Genomic DNA, 18211 nt, shown 5'->3' on the forward strand with positions numbered 1-18211 from the left:
TTTTTTTTACTGTTGCTAAAATTCTTCTAAAAACAGGGAAAAAAATTCATAGCTGGGCCTTGCCAGGGAGGCTAAATATTTAAATTGAAGTTGTCTTCTAAGTGAGTGGAAGATTGTTTCGTTATTTAAATCATGGGAATAAAGAAGTGACTATTTTCCTATTACTAGCTTATGCTAAATTATAAACTATATCACAGAATTAATCTAACAGTAGAATTTTGAACTTTTCTTTTTTAAAAAAAACAAAAACATGCTATAGTTAGGAAAAGTGTATGCAAATCTTACTGCTAAAAGTTCTAGGTCCTCAAATGTGTATTCATTAATCATAAGATGATATCATTTGGGAATCATTTTATTCCTTCATGTATTCAATAAATACCTGTCGTGGGTGCCAAGCACTATCTTGACAACAGGTATTCAAGCAGTTAATAATGTCAGTACCATTTTTAGACATCTTAGTTTTGGATTTGAGCAGAAACCTATGAAGTTTTTTTAAACAGTCATTAATCCATATTGCAACTACAGGAACTACCTTTTCTTATTTATAAATACAAACTGGATTGTCTAGTGCACTTTAAAGAACTAGCTGATTTTTTTTTTTTTAATTTCTAATTATCCTCCAGTCCTTTATTTTCTACTTAGTCACTCTTAAATTTTTGTATTGCCCCAAGGCTCACTAAAACAAAATATGAGGTAGGAAAGAGGTTAATTATTCATCTCTTATCACCTGTTCATTTCAAATAATTCAGTGTTGTAAAATTCCATAATCTGCCTTATTGAAGAACCTCCAACAGCTCTTGCTATACTTAATGATTCATTGGAAGAAAAAACTCCCATTCTTTTCATTCGTTTTTGCATGCTTTCATAAAACTCTATACCTGATAAGTTGATCACCAAGAGTTAGAAAGTGCTTATCTCAAGTTCAGTCTTTATTGGTACTTTCAAATATTCTGGCTTCTCATGAGTATTTTTTCATCATATCCTTTGAAACGTGTTTTTTTCCTACCTATCTCTCAGTTCAAAACTGATTCTTTTGGAAAGCCAATTCAAACATCAGCTCCTCTAGGACGTTTTCCCTGACCTCTCATCAACCCAACAGTTGTTTCCTACACCTCAGAAACCAGTAAACACTCCCATTGTTAGATTTATCAACCTGAATGGTAATTTTACTTGACTTTACATCTGTTCACCTTGAAAAGGAGGGACTTTTGTCCTTTGTACCTTCATTTATCCGGCACCTAGCAGAAGGATCAGAACATGGTGGATAAGCATTTTTTGTTAAATTGGAATTGAAATTTAGAATCACGCTCCTTAAAATTCAATTTCTCACTCGCATACTTTGTCATTGGTGGAAACGTACAAAATTTACAGGAAGTAATTAGGCAAGAAAAATTTCGATGACATTTAATCCTCTAACCCATCAATTCTCCTCTATGAATATTTCCTAAGAAACTAATCAGAACTATAAAAAAAGTTATACAAAAGAATGTTTATAATAGTGCCAGTCATCATAGCAAAAAGCAAAAATTAAAAAAAAATACTAAGAATACCAAAATAATTAATTGGTGTTCTAGTCACTTAGTGAAGTATAATTCACTTATTAAGAATTCAAAAGATTTGTAGTACATAGGGAAATTTTATAATTTTAAGTAAAAAAGCAGGACACAAAATTGTACTATTTTAGTCCAGTATTCTAAAGAAAAAGGAAGTGACAAAATGTTAACAGTGCTTGTTTGGGGGAAATGAACTACAAATGTGTCTTTCCCTCATTCTATTTTTCCATATTTCCCCAAATTCTGTAATTAGAATATATATATTTTATGATATGATTATTTTAAAATGTATTTATACAAAACTGTAATAAATAAATATTTATTTCAGAGGTATGTCTGAAGTTTGTAATTCTATACCTAAAATATTAATATTTAGTATTAAAGCATATAAAATTCATTTTATCAAAGTAATAAAATATTCATCATGGATACAATTTCTACAAAACTGCCAAAATGTACACCTGCACTAATTCCCCAAATCACTATTGCCACTATGACTAAAGTCTTTAAGTCATCATTTAAAAATATGATAGGAATATTTTTATGAAAAGAATATTTTCTTATATGTAAGAGCTATAATGTAATATATAACATTAAATATATTTGAATAGATATTAGAAATATGTCTCTAATTTAGTATATATATTAGCACTGTAAAGCTATAGAATTATGAACCATCCCCCCCCCCCCGCCCAGTGTCTTGCAACATATCATACAAGAAATTTCCTTGAGGAGAGAACACAAGTAACTGCTTTTCAACATATAAGAGCCTTCCAATACAGAAACAAGTACATTCTCCCTCATCAAATGTCTCAACGACAGACACAGCAGTTGAAACAGCTGGCCTCTAACTGCCTTTAGTAAAAAAATCAAATATCCTCTAAGCAAATAACATCCATGATATGTATATCTAAAACTCTATAAAGTGTCACCATACTGCTTAAAGATGAGCTTTGTCAAAAAATAAACAAAAAAGTAAGTAATCAGTTACCTCTGTAGAATGGATCAAAATTTTTTTAAACTCAAACATGTTAAAATAATTTAATCATGAGTCTGGAATTATTGAAGTGGTGCTGATGGACACACAGACCATAAGAACATTAGCCCTCATTAATGAGCCACTTTATAATACATGGTTTAAAAAAAAAGCAGCAATAAGAATTTGCAAGTAGTTGCTCAAAAAGAAAATACTGAATTATACAAAATTCTTTCCAATAAAGCAGAATTTGTCATGACAGAACTTATGAAATAATTTGTGAATTAGAAATTAATTTATAGAATTATTGTATGCCATTTGACATGAAGATGAAGTCTTAGTCAATTTTTATTTACTTTGCCAGTCATCGGTTTCTCTTTGAAGCATGTCTATTTCAATATACAGAATCTTACTTGGTCATGCAATTATTTGTCCATTTATCCAACAAACACTTACAAGTATCTGCAATATTAATTACTGTGCCAGACACAGACTGAAGATAAACTAAGAAACGTCACCAAATGCCTGAAGGCCACAACATGTATGACTGCAATACAAGGGGAGAAATCTGGCAAGCTCCATAAGATATGAAAGATCTATTGAAAGGACAAAGAAGGAGACAACAATCTCTCTGGCTAGAGAAAGTAAGGAGAAGTGAGAGAAGAAGGTAGACCACGGAGGAGGCAGCACCCGAACTGGATCTTAAAGGAGAGAGTACTGCAACAGTACCAGGTGTACTCACTCCCTCAGGAAGATGGAGCAGGTCCCTGTGAACAGGCTGCCTACTCCCTTCTCTAGCAGGCTCACCTAATTTATTCAAAATACAACCTCACACATCAATCTTTTCAGGAAATATGTGAGACCAACCTCCCCGAGCCTGTCTCTGCATGCTCTCAAAGGCCCTGTGCACACATCTATCACAGCCCTTTCACAAACTCTACTAAATGCCAGGCTGTCATCCATACTCATAGGCCAGGAAATACTTGAGGAAGAAACGTCTTCCACCTCTGTATCTCTAAAACGTATCAAGTTGCCCAGCACAGCAAGTGCTAAAAGATCTAATGATGAGCTGAATAAACGAATAAAAAATGTGCAACTATCATCTACCAAACCCATTTAGGAGGCTATCTAAAAGAGTTGAAGCAGCCAGGCACAGCGAGTGGCTCACGCCTATAATCCCAGGTCTTTGAGAGCCCGAGATGGGGGGATTGCTTTACAGCCAGGAGTTCAAGACCAACCAGCCTGGGGAACACAGAGAGACTGTGTCTTTACAAAAAATAAAAACAAACAACTACTTGGGCATGGTGCCACATGACTATAGTTCCAGCTACTCAGGAGGCTGAGGCAGGAGGTTCACTTGAGTCCAGGCATTGGAGGCTGCAGTAAGCTAGGTTCTCACAAACGCGCTAGAGCCTGGGTAACAGAGAAACTGTGTCTCAAAAACCAAACAAAAGAGTTGAAGCAAAAAGAAAAGAGAGTTCAAATTGGGATGGTGAAAAATAAGGAAAAAATGAAAAAGGTGTTGAGATAGGGTAAGAAAAAAAAATCAGGCATGCTTGAAAGTTTAGGAAAACTATTGTGCCATTGACAGAGGGGGAAAGTTGATGAGTCTACTGGGAATATGCCGAGTTTGGGGCTGTATTACTAACAAATACCCCTCAGCAGAAATTCAAATTATCCAGAACATTGCCTCAAAAAAACGCAAAAGTACTTATTTCCTCATCAAAACATCAAATTTTAATGTAAACACTAATAGCATAATGTGGCATATCTCAACTATCCACAATTTCTTTATAAAACAGAAAATTTTGATAAACTTTCACTTACTATATTTACATTTAATAAGTTACTTTTATATAAGTTATTCATGCTTTATTTCAATGTGTATACATAATCATTAATAAAATTTCGGCCAGGTGCGGTGGCTCACACCTGTAATCCCAGCACTCTGGGAGGCCCACCTGGGTAGATCACCAGGTCAGGTGTTCAAGATCAGCCTGACAAACAGTGAAATCCCGCCTCTACTAAAAATGCAAAAATTAGCCGGGCGTGGTGGCATGCACCTGTAATCCCAGCTACTCAGGAGACTGAGGCAGGAGATCACTTGAACCTGGGAGGTGGAGGTTGCAGTAAGCGGAGATCGCACCACAGCACTCCAGTTTGGGTGACGGAGCAAGATTCTGTCTCAAAAAGATATATATAAAAAAATTTTAAAAAATTTATCAGACATAGGAAGAAAATTTCCTGTTACTAAAAAAAATCAAAATAAATTAAGCATTGCCTATATTTAAGAGAGAGGGTAAAATTATATACTAATATATGAGAAGTAATGCATTTTATTCCATGAGTTTACACATATACCACACAAAATAAAATACAATTTACCTAGAAAATGGGTACATAGATTTATTCCATGAATGACTGATTGCTCCACTGAGATCAGCCAGTTAATTAAAAAAAACTCCAGGGTATGAAGAAATAAAAAGAGGTTTCTCTCCTAAAAAAGTTAGGGATAGGGATTAGCTCTCAGGGAGATACAAGGGATAAGGATAAACAAAAAGCACACAGGTAGCTTTGAAAGTAGGGAGAATGTTCTAGTTATTGGGTGGAGGCTTACTGAGTGCTTATTGTTATAAAATTAAATATATATGATATAATTACATATATCAAATTTTATGCAGTAAAAGTTTTAAAATTCCTATGTAATCAACCTAACTAAAGGAAAATAGGAACCTACTGTAAAACAATTAACTATATATAAATATTATATCACAATACTTTCTCTGTGTACCTTTATATTACTTGCTGCACCTAAGTTATTTTTCCAACAAATATAGAACTTGACAATTTTGTATTTTTCTTTAAATTGCCATCTTTTTGTAAGAATTTGCTACATACAACAATGTTGTTCAAAAGGAAACTACAAAACAACAAAAATTTGTCTTCCATTCTTCACTGGTTAAACAAGATGAACCAGAAGAGTAGAACAGCTTTCTGAGTAGATTTCTCTGGGATTTGGTGAAGGGCTGAGTTTTTGTTTGCAGTGACAACTGAATCATTTAGAAGAAGTAATCCTAGAAACTTATTGTATAGTGAGATATTTTTAATCAGTTAATGAATTAAGTTTACCAAAATACTTAACTCCCCTTTAACCATTTTCCTACCATTCTATTATAATAACATTTTTCACTATATTGTTTTCCTTCCAGAAGATAGCATGGAGGGACTGTCTGAAACTTCATTTTGATCTTATGTTACAGTAGCATTTAAAAGACTATCTTCTCTCACAAGTTGGAACTCTAAATGTATTTTCTCAAAGAAATAATTCCCCACACTGCAATGGGAAGATAAAATGTAAGGCATAGTGCTTCATATGAAGGACTCTGAAGTTTGTAAGAGCAGTTAAGCACACACAGGTGAATACAGAGAGGTTAAGATAAGTTCTCTCTAATAGCAATCAACAGGAGGTGACAATGGAAAGAGTCAGACTTTACAGCCAGAGAAAACTGGATTGAAATCCTGACTCTTAATCAGTTACTAATTTTGAGGCCTTATACAAGAGCCTCAGTATCCTTTTTTAAAATGGATATAATATTGTTCTAGGAGGCTGCAGTGTGGGTTAAATAAAATAAAACAAAGTATCTTGTAAATATATACCTATTGTTTCATAGAAGGGACTCTTCAAATAATGGCTATTAATATTTATATTTTTCTAAATTATTATTAATGATGAAGATGGCATTATTGATTTTGGTAGTAATAAACATAGTTCTAAGGAGTTAAAATGAGACTGTAACACCAGAAAAGGGGGTCAGGTAACTAAAAAAATCAATAATGTCACTGTGTCATTGTGTGTAATTACAATGATAGTTAAGAGATTTAAAAACAAAACCAAACAAACTTAACAAAAAAAGCTGCCCTCTCTCCTCTTCAAATCTGCCAATTTCCCTATGCTAGAGTAAGAGAAGTTATGGCAGATGAAAGGTCTATGATTTCTCCTAAGTATTGTTATATCTCTCTCAACTGGAATTAGAGAAATTTTGTCACTTAAGATATAGCCTACTTCATTTAAAATAATTTTATTCTAAAAATAACTGTATACTGATAATTACAACAAATTTACCATATGAATAACATAACATTTTGTTATAATCAGATATTTAAACTACTTTGAGCAACTTCCCCAAATCGTTTATTTAGACTCTTTTGTTTTCGGGTGGGGGGGTGGTACTTAAGCCCCATCTACATTATAGCTTTCAAAATTTCTTTAAATCAATACTATATGAAAGCCTTTCTTTATATCCCTGGGCAGAAATAATCTTTTCCTCCTTTAAAAGCCCATAGTACTTTATTCATGCTTGAACTGTAATGCCATTTATGTCTTCTATTATGTCTATTTATGTAGATAGCCTTTATTTTTCCTAACACTGTCCACTGAAATCATTTAATATTTATTAAACACATAAAATAAAGTCATATGAATATACTTAATGATCTATAAAGTGATTTGAAATATAAAGATATGTTTCAGGGTTAAAATGTTGTTAATACTCCATTTAACGCATTGCAGTGTAGTTTACTAAAAATATTATTGTAACAAAATCTTTAATACAGCCTCTATGTAAATAATCATTAATTAATTGCCAATGATTAAAACACTGCATACATTACACCCCAATAAATAGTGAAGACTGATGTTAAAAAATATACCAACCCAGCCCTAGAGATACTACGAGTTAATCTCAGTATAAGCCCAAGGAAAAGACTTTAAAAATAAATTAAAATTCTAGTTAACAAAAAAGTTAGATGCCCAAGAAAAGCCCAGTACATATAAGATTTCTAGTAATTTGTGATTATTACCATTAAAAAGATCCATAAAAGGTGATGTACTGCTAAATTTTAATTGTTATATTCAGTTTATTCAACATTTCAATGGAAATGAGAAGTATTAATCTAATTGTCTAAACAAAGTTCTCACACAATCAGGTAGAGGTTTATACTAGTTATTAATATCACAGTACGGCACCTGACAACAACTTTCTTTATTAAGTTTTCTTTATTTAATGAAATACAGAAAAAGATTCTATTATTTCCTGGAAGTGTGTATATACTTTTTTTTATTATTTGTATCTCCTAACTAGTTTTAAATAGCAGTAATGTTTTCATTCAACAAAAGAGGAAAACAAATGTTTAATATCAAGACCTATGAAAGAATGTAAATACAACTAAATGTAAGTAAAGGATACAAAATAATAAGGATGACACATGCAACTTCTGGGTCCATAACTGAAGAGTTTGGGAGATTCCATGTACAAATATAAAAATGATTTACTAATTCTTTTCTTAAAACATTGTTCTTACCAAGAAACCTTCAAATTTTAATTTGTCCAAATTCTTCCAATTTGCCAAATCAATAATGTATAATCAGAACTTAATCCATCTATATAGTTTCGGTTCTACTTCCAATTCAAGACAAGTAACCCTGAAGTTGAGAAATTACAGTACTTTCTTGACTACCTGGATGCCAAAAATAAAAGTAGCAAGAATTAGTTTTTAACATCCCTTTTATAACATCAAAAAGGGTTACTTAGGGATATATATATATATATATATATATATGCATATATATACACACACACACACACACACACATATTTAGATTTTATAGATGAGGCCTAACTTTGTATACATGGGCAAGTAGTTTTATAAAGTCCTGATTCAGGTACTACTAATATCACCAATGTAGGAATTAATAAAACTAGTAAAATCAAAGAATATCAAAGTACCTTAACTGATTAAGTCTGAAGTTTTACAGAAATATAAAATGAAATCCCTTTTAACTTTAGCAATAGAGTAGAGGTAACATATACTTGTAATAACTTATTTTTTTAACCCTATACTGTAATGTATTATATTTTACAAAAACAGCGACTGTGGCACATCAGACTCTATATGAACAGTCAAGTGGTTTCTAACGATCAAGAAATACACTGGAAGATGAATGTCAAGAAGCCATTACTTCCACATAAAATATTTTACCACCACGAGGCTTTGAAATGCAAAATAAACCATAGGTACTATTTCTAAAGATATCTGCCATCAGAACCATCAGTCCACTGGATTCTGAACTGCAATCACAGCTGTTCTTGGACTTTATATAATTTGACAACAGTGCACAGTTCTAAACATGTATAAATAAACAGAATATCAAAGCAGCAGAAAAAGTTGGCTTTTGTTAAGTACTACCCTAACTGTGTTTGGGATTAAAATGGTGTAATTTCTAATTCTCATGGTGAAAATATAAGGCAAAAATTCTTTTATCACTATTCAACATTTACTAAGCATGCCCTCAATGCCCATCTAACAAAAACTTTATAGAAGATAGAAGTTACATATAAAATATAAGATGCTTGAGATGCTTCCATACTACTTTTTATTTTCAAAATAAGCGAAATTATATATGAGTGTATTCATTTATATGCTCAGTATAGTATAATGAATGTTCTTTGCATGCACATGCTAAAACAAAAGGTAAGAAATTCTTCAATTGACTCAGAGTTCCCCAAATATGGTATGTATGACTAACAGCTGAGAGGAAATACAACTGAAACTGTCTGCTGGAAATCCATTAAAATCTAGGCACAGAAAAACGCCTGGTTGACAGTATAGTTGGATGTGCAAATTTATGCAGGAATGTAGCCAAATTTTTGGCAATTCCCTCGTGGTCTTAAATTTATTAACAATAGCCCTTTCTTTTTCAGTTGTAATGTTATATTTCAAGAACATTAGTGGAGTTGGAGAAGCTGCCTGGTCTTTAAAACAAATAGACTAAAGGCTTGGGTATACAGAGTCATGGAATTTCAAATACAAACAAAAATTTGTACAAAAAAAGTATGTTCCACAAAAGTTGCCGTATGCAACTCTCAAAAATCAGTACCTTAGAAAAAACAAGCATACTAGTTTGCAATTCATTCTACATTTGCCTTTGAATATATTCATTATTTTTAAATTTTTTCTGCAAAAATGGTTTATTTGGATCGTTATTTTCTCTGAAATGAGTGTTATTAAAGAATTAACATGTTAAGACATATCCTCTTAATATACTACTTCACAGATTTATTTTCAGTATTTGCTTGTTGTTAGGAGTAAATTAAGTACTTAACACTTACAAGTCATTCAACAACCATATTTGATTCTCATTACTCTGTACTGAGCCCTTTCTATGCCCTCAATTCTGGGGAATGTTATATCAAAAAATGAAAACATAGTATTTTTTTCTTCAAGAGTTTATAATTCAATATGAGTACAGGTTAAACAAATGAATTCATTCAAAGACACAAATATTCTACAACCAGCTCCAATTAGTGTTACAATATAAAATAAAATTGTTGACCATTTTGAAGGAAAAGTTCTGTAATTTTTCAGAAGAACAATAATAAGAGGTAAAATTGACACAATACTTCACAGTTTAAGAAGTGATTCTTATTAAATTCCCTGAATCCTCAGAAGCCCCCATGAAGACTCCATAAGTATGATTTCCCATTTTACTGGTGAAGAACCTGATATCGAGAGAAGGAAAGAGACTTTATACCTAATTAGTAGAGCAAAGATTCAAACGTAGTTCTCATAGCTAAATCAAGGCTGCCACTGGATTTATAAGTTCTTTCACAAAAGTAATCTAATTTGATCATTATGACAACTTTATTAGATAATAATAGTAGATAATATTCATTGACTGCATATTGTGGGGTAGGCGCTGTTCTATGCTATGTTAATTCATTCACTCCACACAAAACCCTGTGAGGAAGAACTCTGTTATTACTCCCATTTTACAGATGAAGAAACTGAGGCTCAAAGAATACAGGTAATGTGCCCAAGATCACACAACCAGTAGGTATAGGCATCAGAAGTTAAACTCAGAGCCTTTGGTTGCAGCATTAATAATGTTCTTCACCACCAACTCACTCTTAGGTAGGTTAACATCAACAGGTTAAGAAACTTGCCCAAAGTCACAAGGAAAAAAAAATTGCAGAGAACAGGCAAGAAGAATGTCTCCTAACTCTTCACCCTAGTACCTTTTCCTAAGTAGAATAATTAAAATCATTAAATCCAGAAGGGGTAAAAAGCTTTGGGACACGTAGGTAGTTCTTTGAAGCAGAATATGAGCAGGTAAGGAACACTGATGGAGTAGCAAGAAGAAGAGATTCCATCAGGCCAAAGAAGACTTCTTCTCCACAGATTGAAGGGAAAAGAGAGTAAAATGTATGTGATAAGGCACAAGTATATTTGTTATTCTGATTTAGGGAGCACAAATTCAGATGAGTGAAGAGGGATGACTCTAATTAAGAAAATTAGTAAAAGTGAAGCACTACACTGATTTGTTTTGAAAGAAACACCACCAAAAATCTTGGAACAGGTATTGTAATGCTTTCAAAAGAAACGATAACTCCACCACAGCCAAAATTATCTAGCACACAGAAGGAAATAAGAGAAGCACTGAAAGATTCTAACTATACATTTTCATTTTTTTAAATTAAAATGACACTTAGAGTTTAGCGATTCCTTTTCACTGTTAAAACCTTCCTGTGGAGTAGAGACTAAGAGAACATAATTAACATAATATCCTTCTCATTAGTTTTCATATCATGATTCTATGGTGCTGGTTACTTTATAGATCTTCCTCAGAATCATGTCAAAATCAGATGAAAGAAATTAAAACAACATCCCATGCAAATGGATAAACTAAAATACCAACCTAAACCGCATGTAAAAAGTAGAATTTGCAATAAATATGGAAAAACTAATCATAGCAGAGACCAAAAGCAATGATGCCAGGACTTTGGTAAGAAGCACTTTTGAAAAGACATATTAAATGAAGAAAACTAAACCTAATGGAATTTCTTCTCTCATTACTTGAAATAAACCAGGTCACTGAGATGAGCTTACACTATGGTATTTTGTTCATTTTCATTTCATTTTTATTTCATCAAATCATAAATTCCCATGGAAATACCTCAGACACGTGCCCACAATAATTGGAATGCCTAACATTTCAGCATAAGTACTTTTGCATGAGTTCAACTAAATAAAAAGAATGCAGTGAGAGTCCTCCAAGTTTTTTGCTTATGTCAACAGCTATTTTACGAGTATGAATTACCTCTGTAGCTATAACCTACATGTGTAAAATACATTACATGAGTCTGTGTGAAGCCTTAACACGAAGATCAAGTAAAGGTCTGAGCTGCACACAGAAACATCAAAATAAAACTAAACTTCCTAGAATATAGCAATCATAAATTTTTTTCTTATCAAAGCTATTACTGTTAAATATACCTTGATGAATTAAGTTCAAGTGTAACTACAATTAAAATATATGATTCAACTGAGCTATGACCTATTTTCCTCCCAAAAGCAAAAGGGAATTATGACAGTTGTGAGACTTATATTTTTCCATTCCATGGTCTTTCTAAAAGTTATTTTATACTTAAAACTATAAGCAAAATGCACCTGACATTTATTTGCTTTAAAATATAGTTATTCATGCTATTGCCCGTAGGACAGATAGAATTTTAATAGCAATGTATCGAATAATAATTATATCTTTCCATTTATTTTTAAACTGTACAGACCAAGAAGCATTCAGGAAAAAAATAATCTCAATATGTAATATGATACCTAAGTCTAAAATTCAATTATAACTACATGATATATTTACATACAACAGAACCTATAATCAACATGACACATACAAAATTAACCAATATATGTGGTTGAAAATACCCACCCCTAGCAGAAAGCTTTTTGGTGTTGATAATTTTGGCAGCATATTCTTGTCCAGTAGGAATTTTCATACATCTTCTCACCACTGAGAATGCCCCCCTGGAAACCAATAATTAGCAGGTCATTAATATAACAGATATAACATTCCATTAAAAAATTTATAAAATCTGAGCATTTTTATTGATTTTAGCGCATTGCCAGTGAAGTACAGTAATATCCAGTAAATGAACAATTCTTCCTGGAAACCTAGACTTTCTTTAATGTTGAAGAATAAAAGTAAATTTTATTTAACTGGGAGCACACATTATTAATCAACAAAATGAAAAGAACTGCCAATTATGACCGCTCTTGTTTGCACAAGAATTTGAAAACATTTTACAGTTCACACTCACAGCACCAAATGCTCTGAGAAAAACCCTGCACAGAAGAGAGCAGAGGAAGAGCAGCAAAAAAATCTGCTGCCTACTTACTTTGGTAGGAAACAAAAAATTAATGTGGTTCCAAGTAAGTAAACATGGCGATTATTTTCATTAAAATATCAATCTTGAGCACATTAGTGTGGTTTAACAAATCCTGGTATGGTGATTTCTCTCTGTCTTGTTTTGGGCTGGGGGAGGGGAGAGATTTGAATTAAGCTGCTCTTCCGACATATTCTCCATGTTTTAACACCAGACAATATATACATATATAATTTTTATTACCTTCAAAAATATTTACCTTTCCTTTAATTACAGTATAAACCAACAACATACATATAAACGCACCCCTGTCATAAAAGTAACAGTCGAAACTAGTGAAAGAGGAATTGGGTTTGGGTTCAATGCTACTAAAATCAGCATTCACGGCTCGGCCCCTAGGTCCCTTTACACAAGTCCTCAGTAGATCTCCTGCCTCCTTCCCTAGCATCTCCAAGTAGTTCTGCCAGTTAGGTAAAGGAGGTGGTTTTACACAATGCTAGGCTACTCTTAAGAGCGCTCTCAGTCTCCAGAGGGCTTTTCCGCTGCCTGTATAAATAAATCCTCCCAGAGAACGCAAAGATGCACACGTAAATCCTAGGAAGAATGATGGTGAGCGGTAATCTGGTGCAAAGAATAACAGTGGATATAGGGCAAGGGGTTGGGTTCTGTTGGGTGGCCCTTTTCCTGGACAGAACAACTACTGGATGCGAAACAGTCTCCATGCCAAGTTGAACTTTCGGCATCAATAAATATGGCACCGTCTGAGGCTGTGAGTTCTCCTCAGTACATGGGTCATACGGCTGACACGCCGGCTAACCAGGAGGCATCTCTATTTACAGAAAACATGATCTATGTTGCATTTTACATGGGTTCTAATTTCCTCTCCAAACACACATTGCACACAGGCGCGCGCGCACACTTCTCAGGATGACAGCTACAACTGCAGAGATCGTAAATTCACGAAGTCTCTCAGTGCAGAAGGGTGGGGGACCGGGAGAAGGTGGGCTAGGGACTATCGAAATGAGCCACAGCCGGGGCAAGGGTCCTACGCCTTCTGTGTTCCCTTCCCTTACTATGACAGCACCTTCCCCAGAGCTGACAAACCAGGGGCCCTCCTCCCACTCCTCTCGTCTCCCAAACTCCCTCGCCCCAAGACGGAGGCCGGGGGGTCTGGGGCAACGCGACCCGCCCTCAGCTGGAAAGGGGACATGCGGATGCCGGGCAAAGGCGCTTACTTTCCAAGCTCCTCGAAAAGCTGATACTCGTCCGTGAACCTGGTGCAGGTTGTGGTCGAAGCCATCCTTGGTCCGGGCTGTGCCCTGGCTGGGAGCGCGACGGACGAGAAGCGAGCAGACGCGCGGCTAACCCCGGGATTGGCCCCGCGGCGCTGTCACCCAGGGCCGCCCTTACTTTCCTGGTCCGAAAGTAGCTCGCCCGCGAGGGAGTGTGCGCAGGGGCGGGGCGGGAGGGGAGATGACCAGAAACGGTGGCGTGGGGTCTCCTCCCCACGGTCCGCCGATCCTCCTCCTCCTGCGGGCCTCGCTTCCTTCTTCTCCACTGGACGCTCCACCCGCCCCTTTTCCAGTCCCTGTCCCCAAATACAGGGGGTAAAGTATTCAAGAAGAGGGGGCCGGGAAATGGAAAAACAGCCGGGCACGGGGCGAGTGGCAAGCAGTTGCGAAACGATCCGCACTGGAGGCAGGAGGGGTAGAAGCAGAGGGGAGGGAGTCCGAGGGGGCGGAGGTGGAGTGCAGCGGGGCCGAGGCCGCGGAGCCCGGAGCGGACAGCTAGAGCCCAGCGGCAGCTGTCAGCAGGCTCAGGCGCGGAGCGCGCCGGGGCTCGGGCGAGCGTGCGCGCCCGGGACCGGCTTCCCTCCAGCGGGCAGCAGCGGATCCGGCGAAGCGAGGCACCTTGACTGCCTCGCGCTGCTCACGAGCCCGCGCGGCTTCAAGACGGCGCAGCGAGAGAAAGAGCGCTGGGCTCGGACGAAGCCTCGTCTGCCGTCCCCAGGCCTCCGTCTCCTCCTCTGGCGCCTCCTCCCGCCGCTCCCTCCGCCAGCCAGCACCCCCTCCCTGGCGAAGCCCCCTCCTCGCTGGTCCCACACCTCCCTCTAGCGACTCCAAGCGTGTCCCTTCGTGGATCTCTCGCAATCCCTCCTTCGGTCGCACACACGAGCACACCCGTCTAGGAGAAACCAGGTGGGTGGAGGAGGATTTGCGGGGGAGAAGCCTGGAGGTTTGGGTGAATGAGGCGAGACGTCAGTTACCCATTTAAACCCGCAGAGAAGCCTGCCTCAATCTGGGGCTGACTGAGCGGGAAGATGCAGGGCAACTCGAGGATGGCCCGGGGCTGCCGCCCTTGGTCGCGGTAGCCCACGCCCCTGTTTTGGGCGCTGAGCAGCAGTGACTTCTCCAGGCCGGCTGCCGGGCCACGACACCCGGTGTGGCCGAGCAAGGGAGAGCAACCACTTCATCTCCACGCCACTCAAAGTTGACACAGCAGGGGCCGGATGTGGGCTGTTCGTTGCTCTCAGAGAAGGTCCCAACCCTTCCCACAGCCACCAGCGACTGTTGGGGCAAAACCCAACCTCAGCGGGGTTCACTGCGTCGCCAGCTCCCCAGAACCGGGCGCAGGTTGTCTCCTTCCCCCGCAGCCCCTTCTGCAAGGGGCAATGACGACCCCTGAGCCACATTTCACTTGCCACCTCCAGGCCCACCTCCCCCGCTGTTTTCCAGGATGGTGGCTGAGACTCTGGCAATTCCCAAAGGCCTTTGCTTTGGCTGTGAACGTTAAAAGAATGAAAGCAAAAACTCCACCACTCAACCACACCTTCCCTTCCCTTCTGAGTAACTCGCCTGTAACCTCAGTAAGTTCTGATAGTAAGGCGAGTTCTCGCGATATTTCCCACTCTGGCGGCCGGGGCGAGGTAGTAGGAAGGTTGGGTGTCGGTCACGCGACCCGGTGGGGGCTGACGTCATTCACATCACGTAAACGCGTCTAGCCCGTTTCGCTTTGCAAAGGGGAAAAGGAAAAGGGGAGGTCGTGTGTACTTTGCTTTCAGCCAGATAGTGGGACTTGAGTGCACTCCGTAAATGGCTATCTGAAAAACCACTTAGTGGTTCAAGAATGTGTCCTTCCCTTTAGCATATCTGCCATTGTTTTCAGTAGGAGGAAAAAAAAGTATGCATTACAATTTAAAGTAGATAAATTGCTGCCGATTGCTAGAACAACTTCTGGGCCCTCTTTCCCGTTCTCTTTAATAAAACTATGCAATTGCAAATTTAGACGCAGACCGAAAACAGCGTTATGGACGATTTTTTTCAAATTACTGCCTTTTGTTCTACAGCACGGGACTATAAAAACCTTGCAATCCTATTGCTAATTTGCTCGTAGTATTACTTCAGAGACTTAAAATTTCACAGCTGAAAGATATAACTTGCAAACACATGAGAATCTAAGATTTAAAGGCGCTGCTGCTTGCTCCCAGAGACTATTAATTGTTACTTTGTGGTCATAGATTATCCTAATTCCTTTTTTCCTGATCTGGGAAACACTTCTGCCAATGACTGAGTTTTTACTGAAGTACTAAAGATGTTCACAAATTTTAACGTTTAATACAACAAAATTGAAGTTCGCATGTTGTTTTGGTTCCCAGCGTAAAAGGCAAGGGATAACTGTGTAAAATGTAGTGCTATAGAAAAAGATGATACCAAAAATTGCATAAAAGTAATATGGTCTCTAAATATTAATAAATGGGCTATAAATTGAAAAAAACACACAATTTGGTCTTGGCTAAAGATTTTTAATATCTGAATTATTTAGCAACGTGGCTCCAAGGTGTTAATGAAATAATTTAATATTTTTCCCTGAATCTAAGAATGAAACAAAGTAAAATTAAAACAATAAATAAAGGTAATATAAAAGTTTACATCTGGGAAGAAAATTGTTTCTTAAATATTCAAGTAATGAAGTCTACATAATTACAGTATTTATCTCAGTTATTTAAACTACCAATAATTGTAAGTGGTTATAATTGTACAGTACAATAAAGGAAATATAACTGAGTTTTAATACTGATGTATTATTAGACAATAAATGTTTACATTCTTTACAGCAAACACTGTAAGCTGTACGTGCTCTTTCTTTGATTTATATTTTATACTAAATATTTTGCTTATTTGAACAAATATTTACAGTTATTTCTGAAGTTTGAACCTCGTTAAGAAGTAGTCAGATTAGCCAGACGGGGTGGCTCACCTCTCAGCACTTTGGGAGGCCGAGGCGGGTGGATCATCTGAAGTCAGAGGTTCGAAACCATCCTGGCCAACATGGCAAAACCCTGTCTCTAATAAAAATACAAAGTTAGCCGGGCATGGTGGAGTATGCCTGTAATCCCAGCCACTTTGGAGAGTGAGGCAGGAGAATCACTTGAACCTGGGAGGAGGAGAGAGGTTGCAGTGAGCCGAAATCGCACCATTGCACTCCAGCCTGGGCAACAAGAGCAAAACTCCGTCTGGGAAAAAAAAAAAAAAAAAGTAGTCAGATCAAAGATTTTGTTGTTGTTGTTCTACTTCAACATCATTTCAGGAATAGCTGCAAAATAGAGTTAAATTCTAAAAAGTGTAGAAAGTGTATACCTATAAACAGAATAACACTGGATGTTAGTGCCAAATGCATTTACATTTCATTATACATGCCTTATTAACTGCATGTCTGATGAACATGGTGGGGGAAGTTGAGAGGGAGAGTTAGTGAATAAAAAGTTAGTCATTAAAGTTGTTCACGATAATAAGGCAGGTTTTATTCAACGGGGTCCAGGTGATCAGAACCACTGCAACCAGGTCTTGCAGGAGGAGAGAGAGATTGGACTCTATTCCAACTCTTTTTTTTTTTTTTAATACTTAAAGTTCTAGAGTACATGTGCACAATGTGCAGGTTTGTTACATATGTATACATGTGCCATGTTGGTGTGCTGCACCCATTAACTCGTCATTTACATTAGGTATATCTCTTAATGCTATCCCTCCCACCACCTCACAATAGGACCTGGTGTGTGATGATCCCCTTCCTGTGTCCAAGTGATCTCATTGTTCAGTTCCCACCTATGAGTGAGAACATGCGGTATTTGGTTTTCTGTTCTTGCTACAGTTTGCTGAGAATGATGGTTTCCAGCTGCATCCATGTCCCTACAAAGGAAATGAACTCATCTTTTTCATGGCTGCATAGTATTCCTTGGTATATATGTGCCACATTTTCTTAATCCAGTCTGTCACTGATGGACATTTGGGTTGATTCCAAGTCTTTGCTATTGTGAATAGTGCCACAATAAGCATATGTGTGCATGTGTCTTTATAGCAGTATGACTTATAATCCTTTGGATATATCCCCAGTAATGGTATGGCTGGGTCAAATGGTATTTCTAGTTCTAGATTCTTGAGGAATCG

General features: G+C 37.1%; 1 protein-coding gene across 7 annotated transcripts in view; it reads right to left on the bottom strand.

Annotated features, from left to right (window-relative positions):
- Window positions 1-14233, bottom strand: part of CAMK2D (calcium/calmodulin dependent protein kinase II delta) — a 315871-nt gene extending 301638 nt beyond the window's left edge. For all 7 annotated transcript variants that reach the window (XM_007999632.3, XM_037991198.2, XM_007999628.3 and 4 more), the window contains exons 1-2: window positions 14003-14233; window positions 12314-12408 (exon numbers count right to left, since the gene is read on the bottom strand). In XM_007999632.3, coding sequence (XP_007997823.1) covers window positions 12314-12408; window positions 14003-14067 — 160 coding nt within the window. In that variant the 5' untranslated portion in view covers window positions 14068-14233. The remainder of the gene's footprint in view (window positions 1-12313; window positions 12409-14002) is intronic.
- Between the last annotated feature and the right edge of the window lie 3978 nt (window positions 14234-18211).

This window comes from Chlorocebus sabaeus, chromosome 7, assembly GCF_047675955.1.
Source record: "Chlorocebus sabaeus isolate Y175 chromosome 7, mChlSab1.0.hap1, whole genome shotgun sequence".
In the NCBI taxonomy this organism is placed as follows: domain Eukaryota; kingdom Metazoa; phylum Chordata; class Mammalia; order Primates; family Cercopithecidae; genus Chlorocebus; species Chlorocebus sabaeus.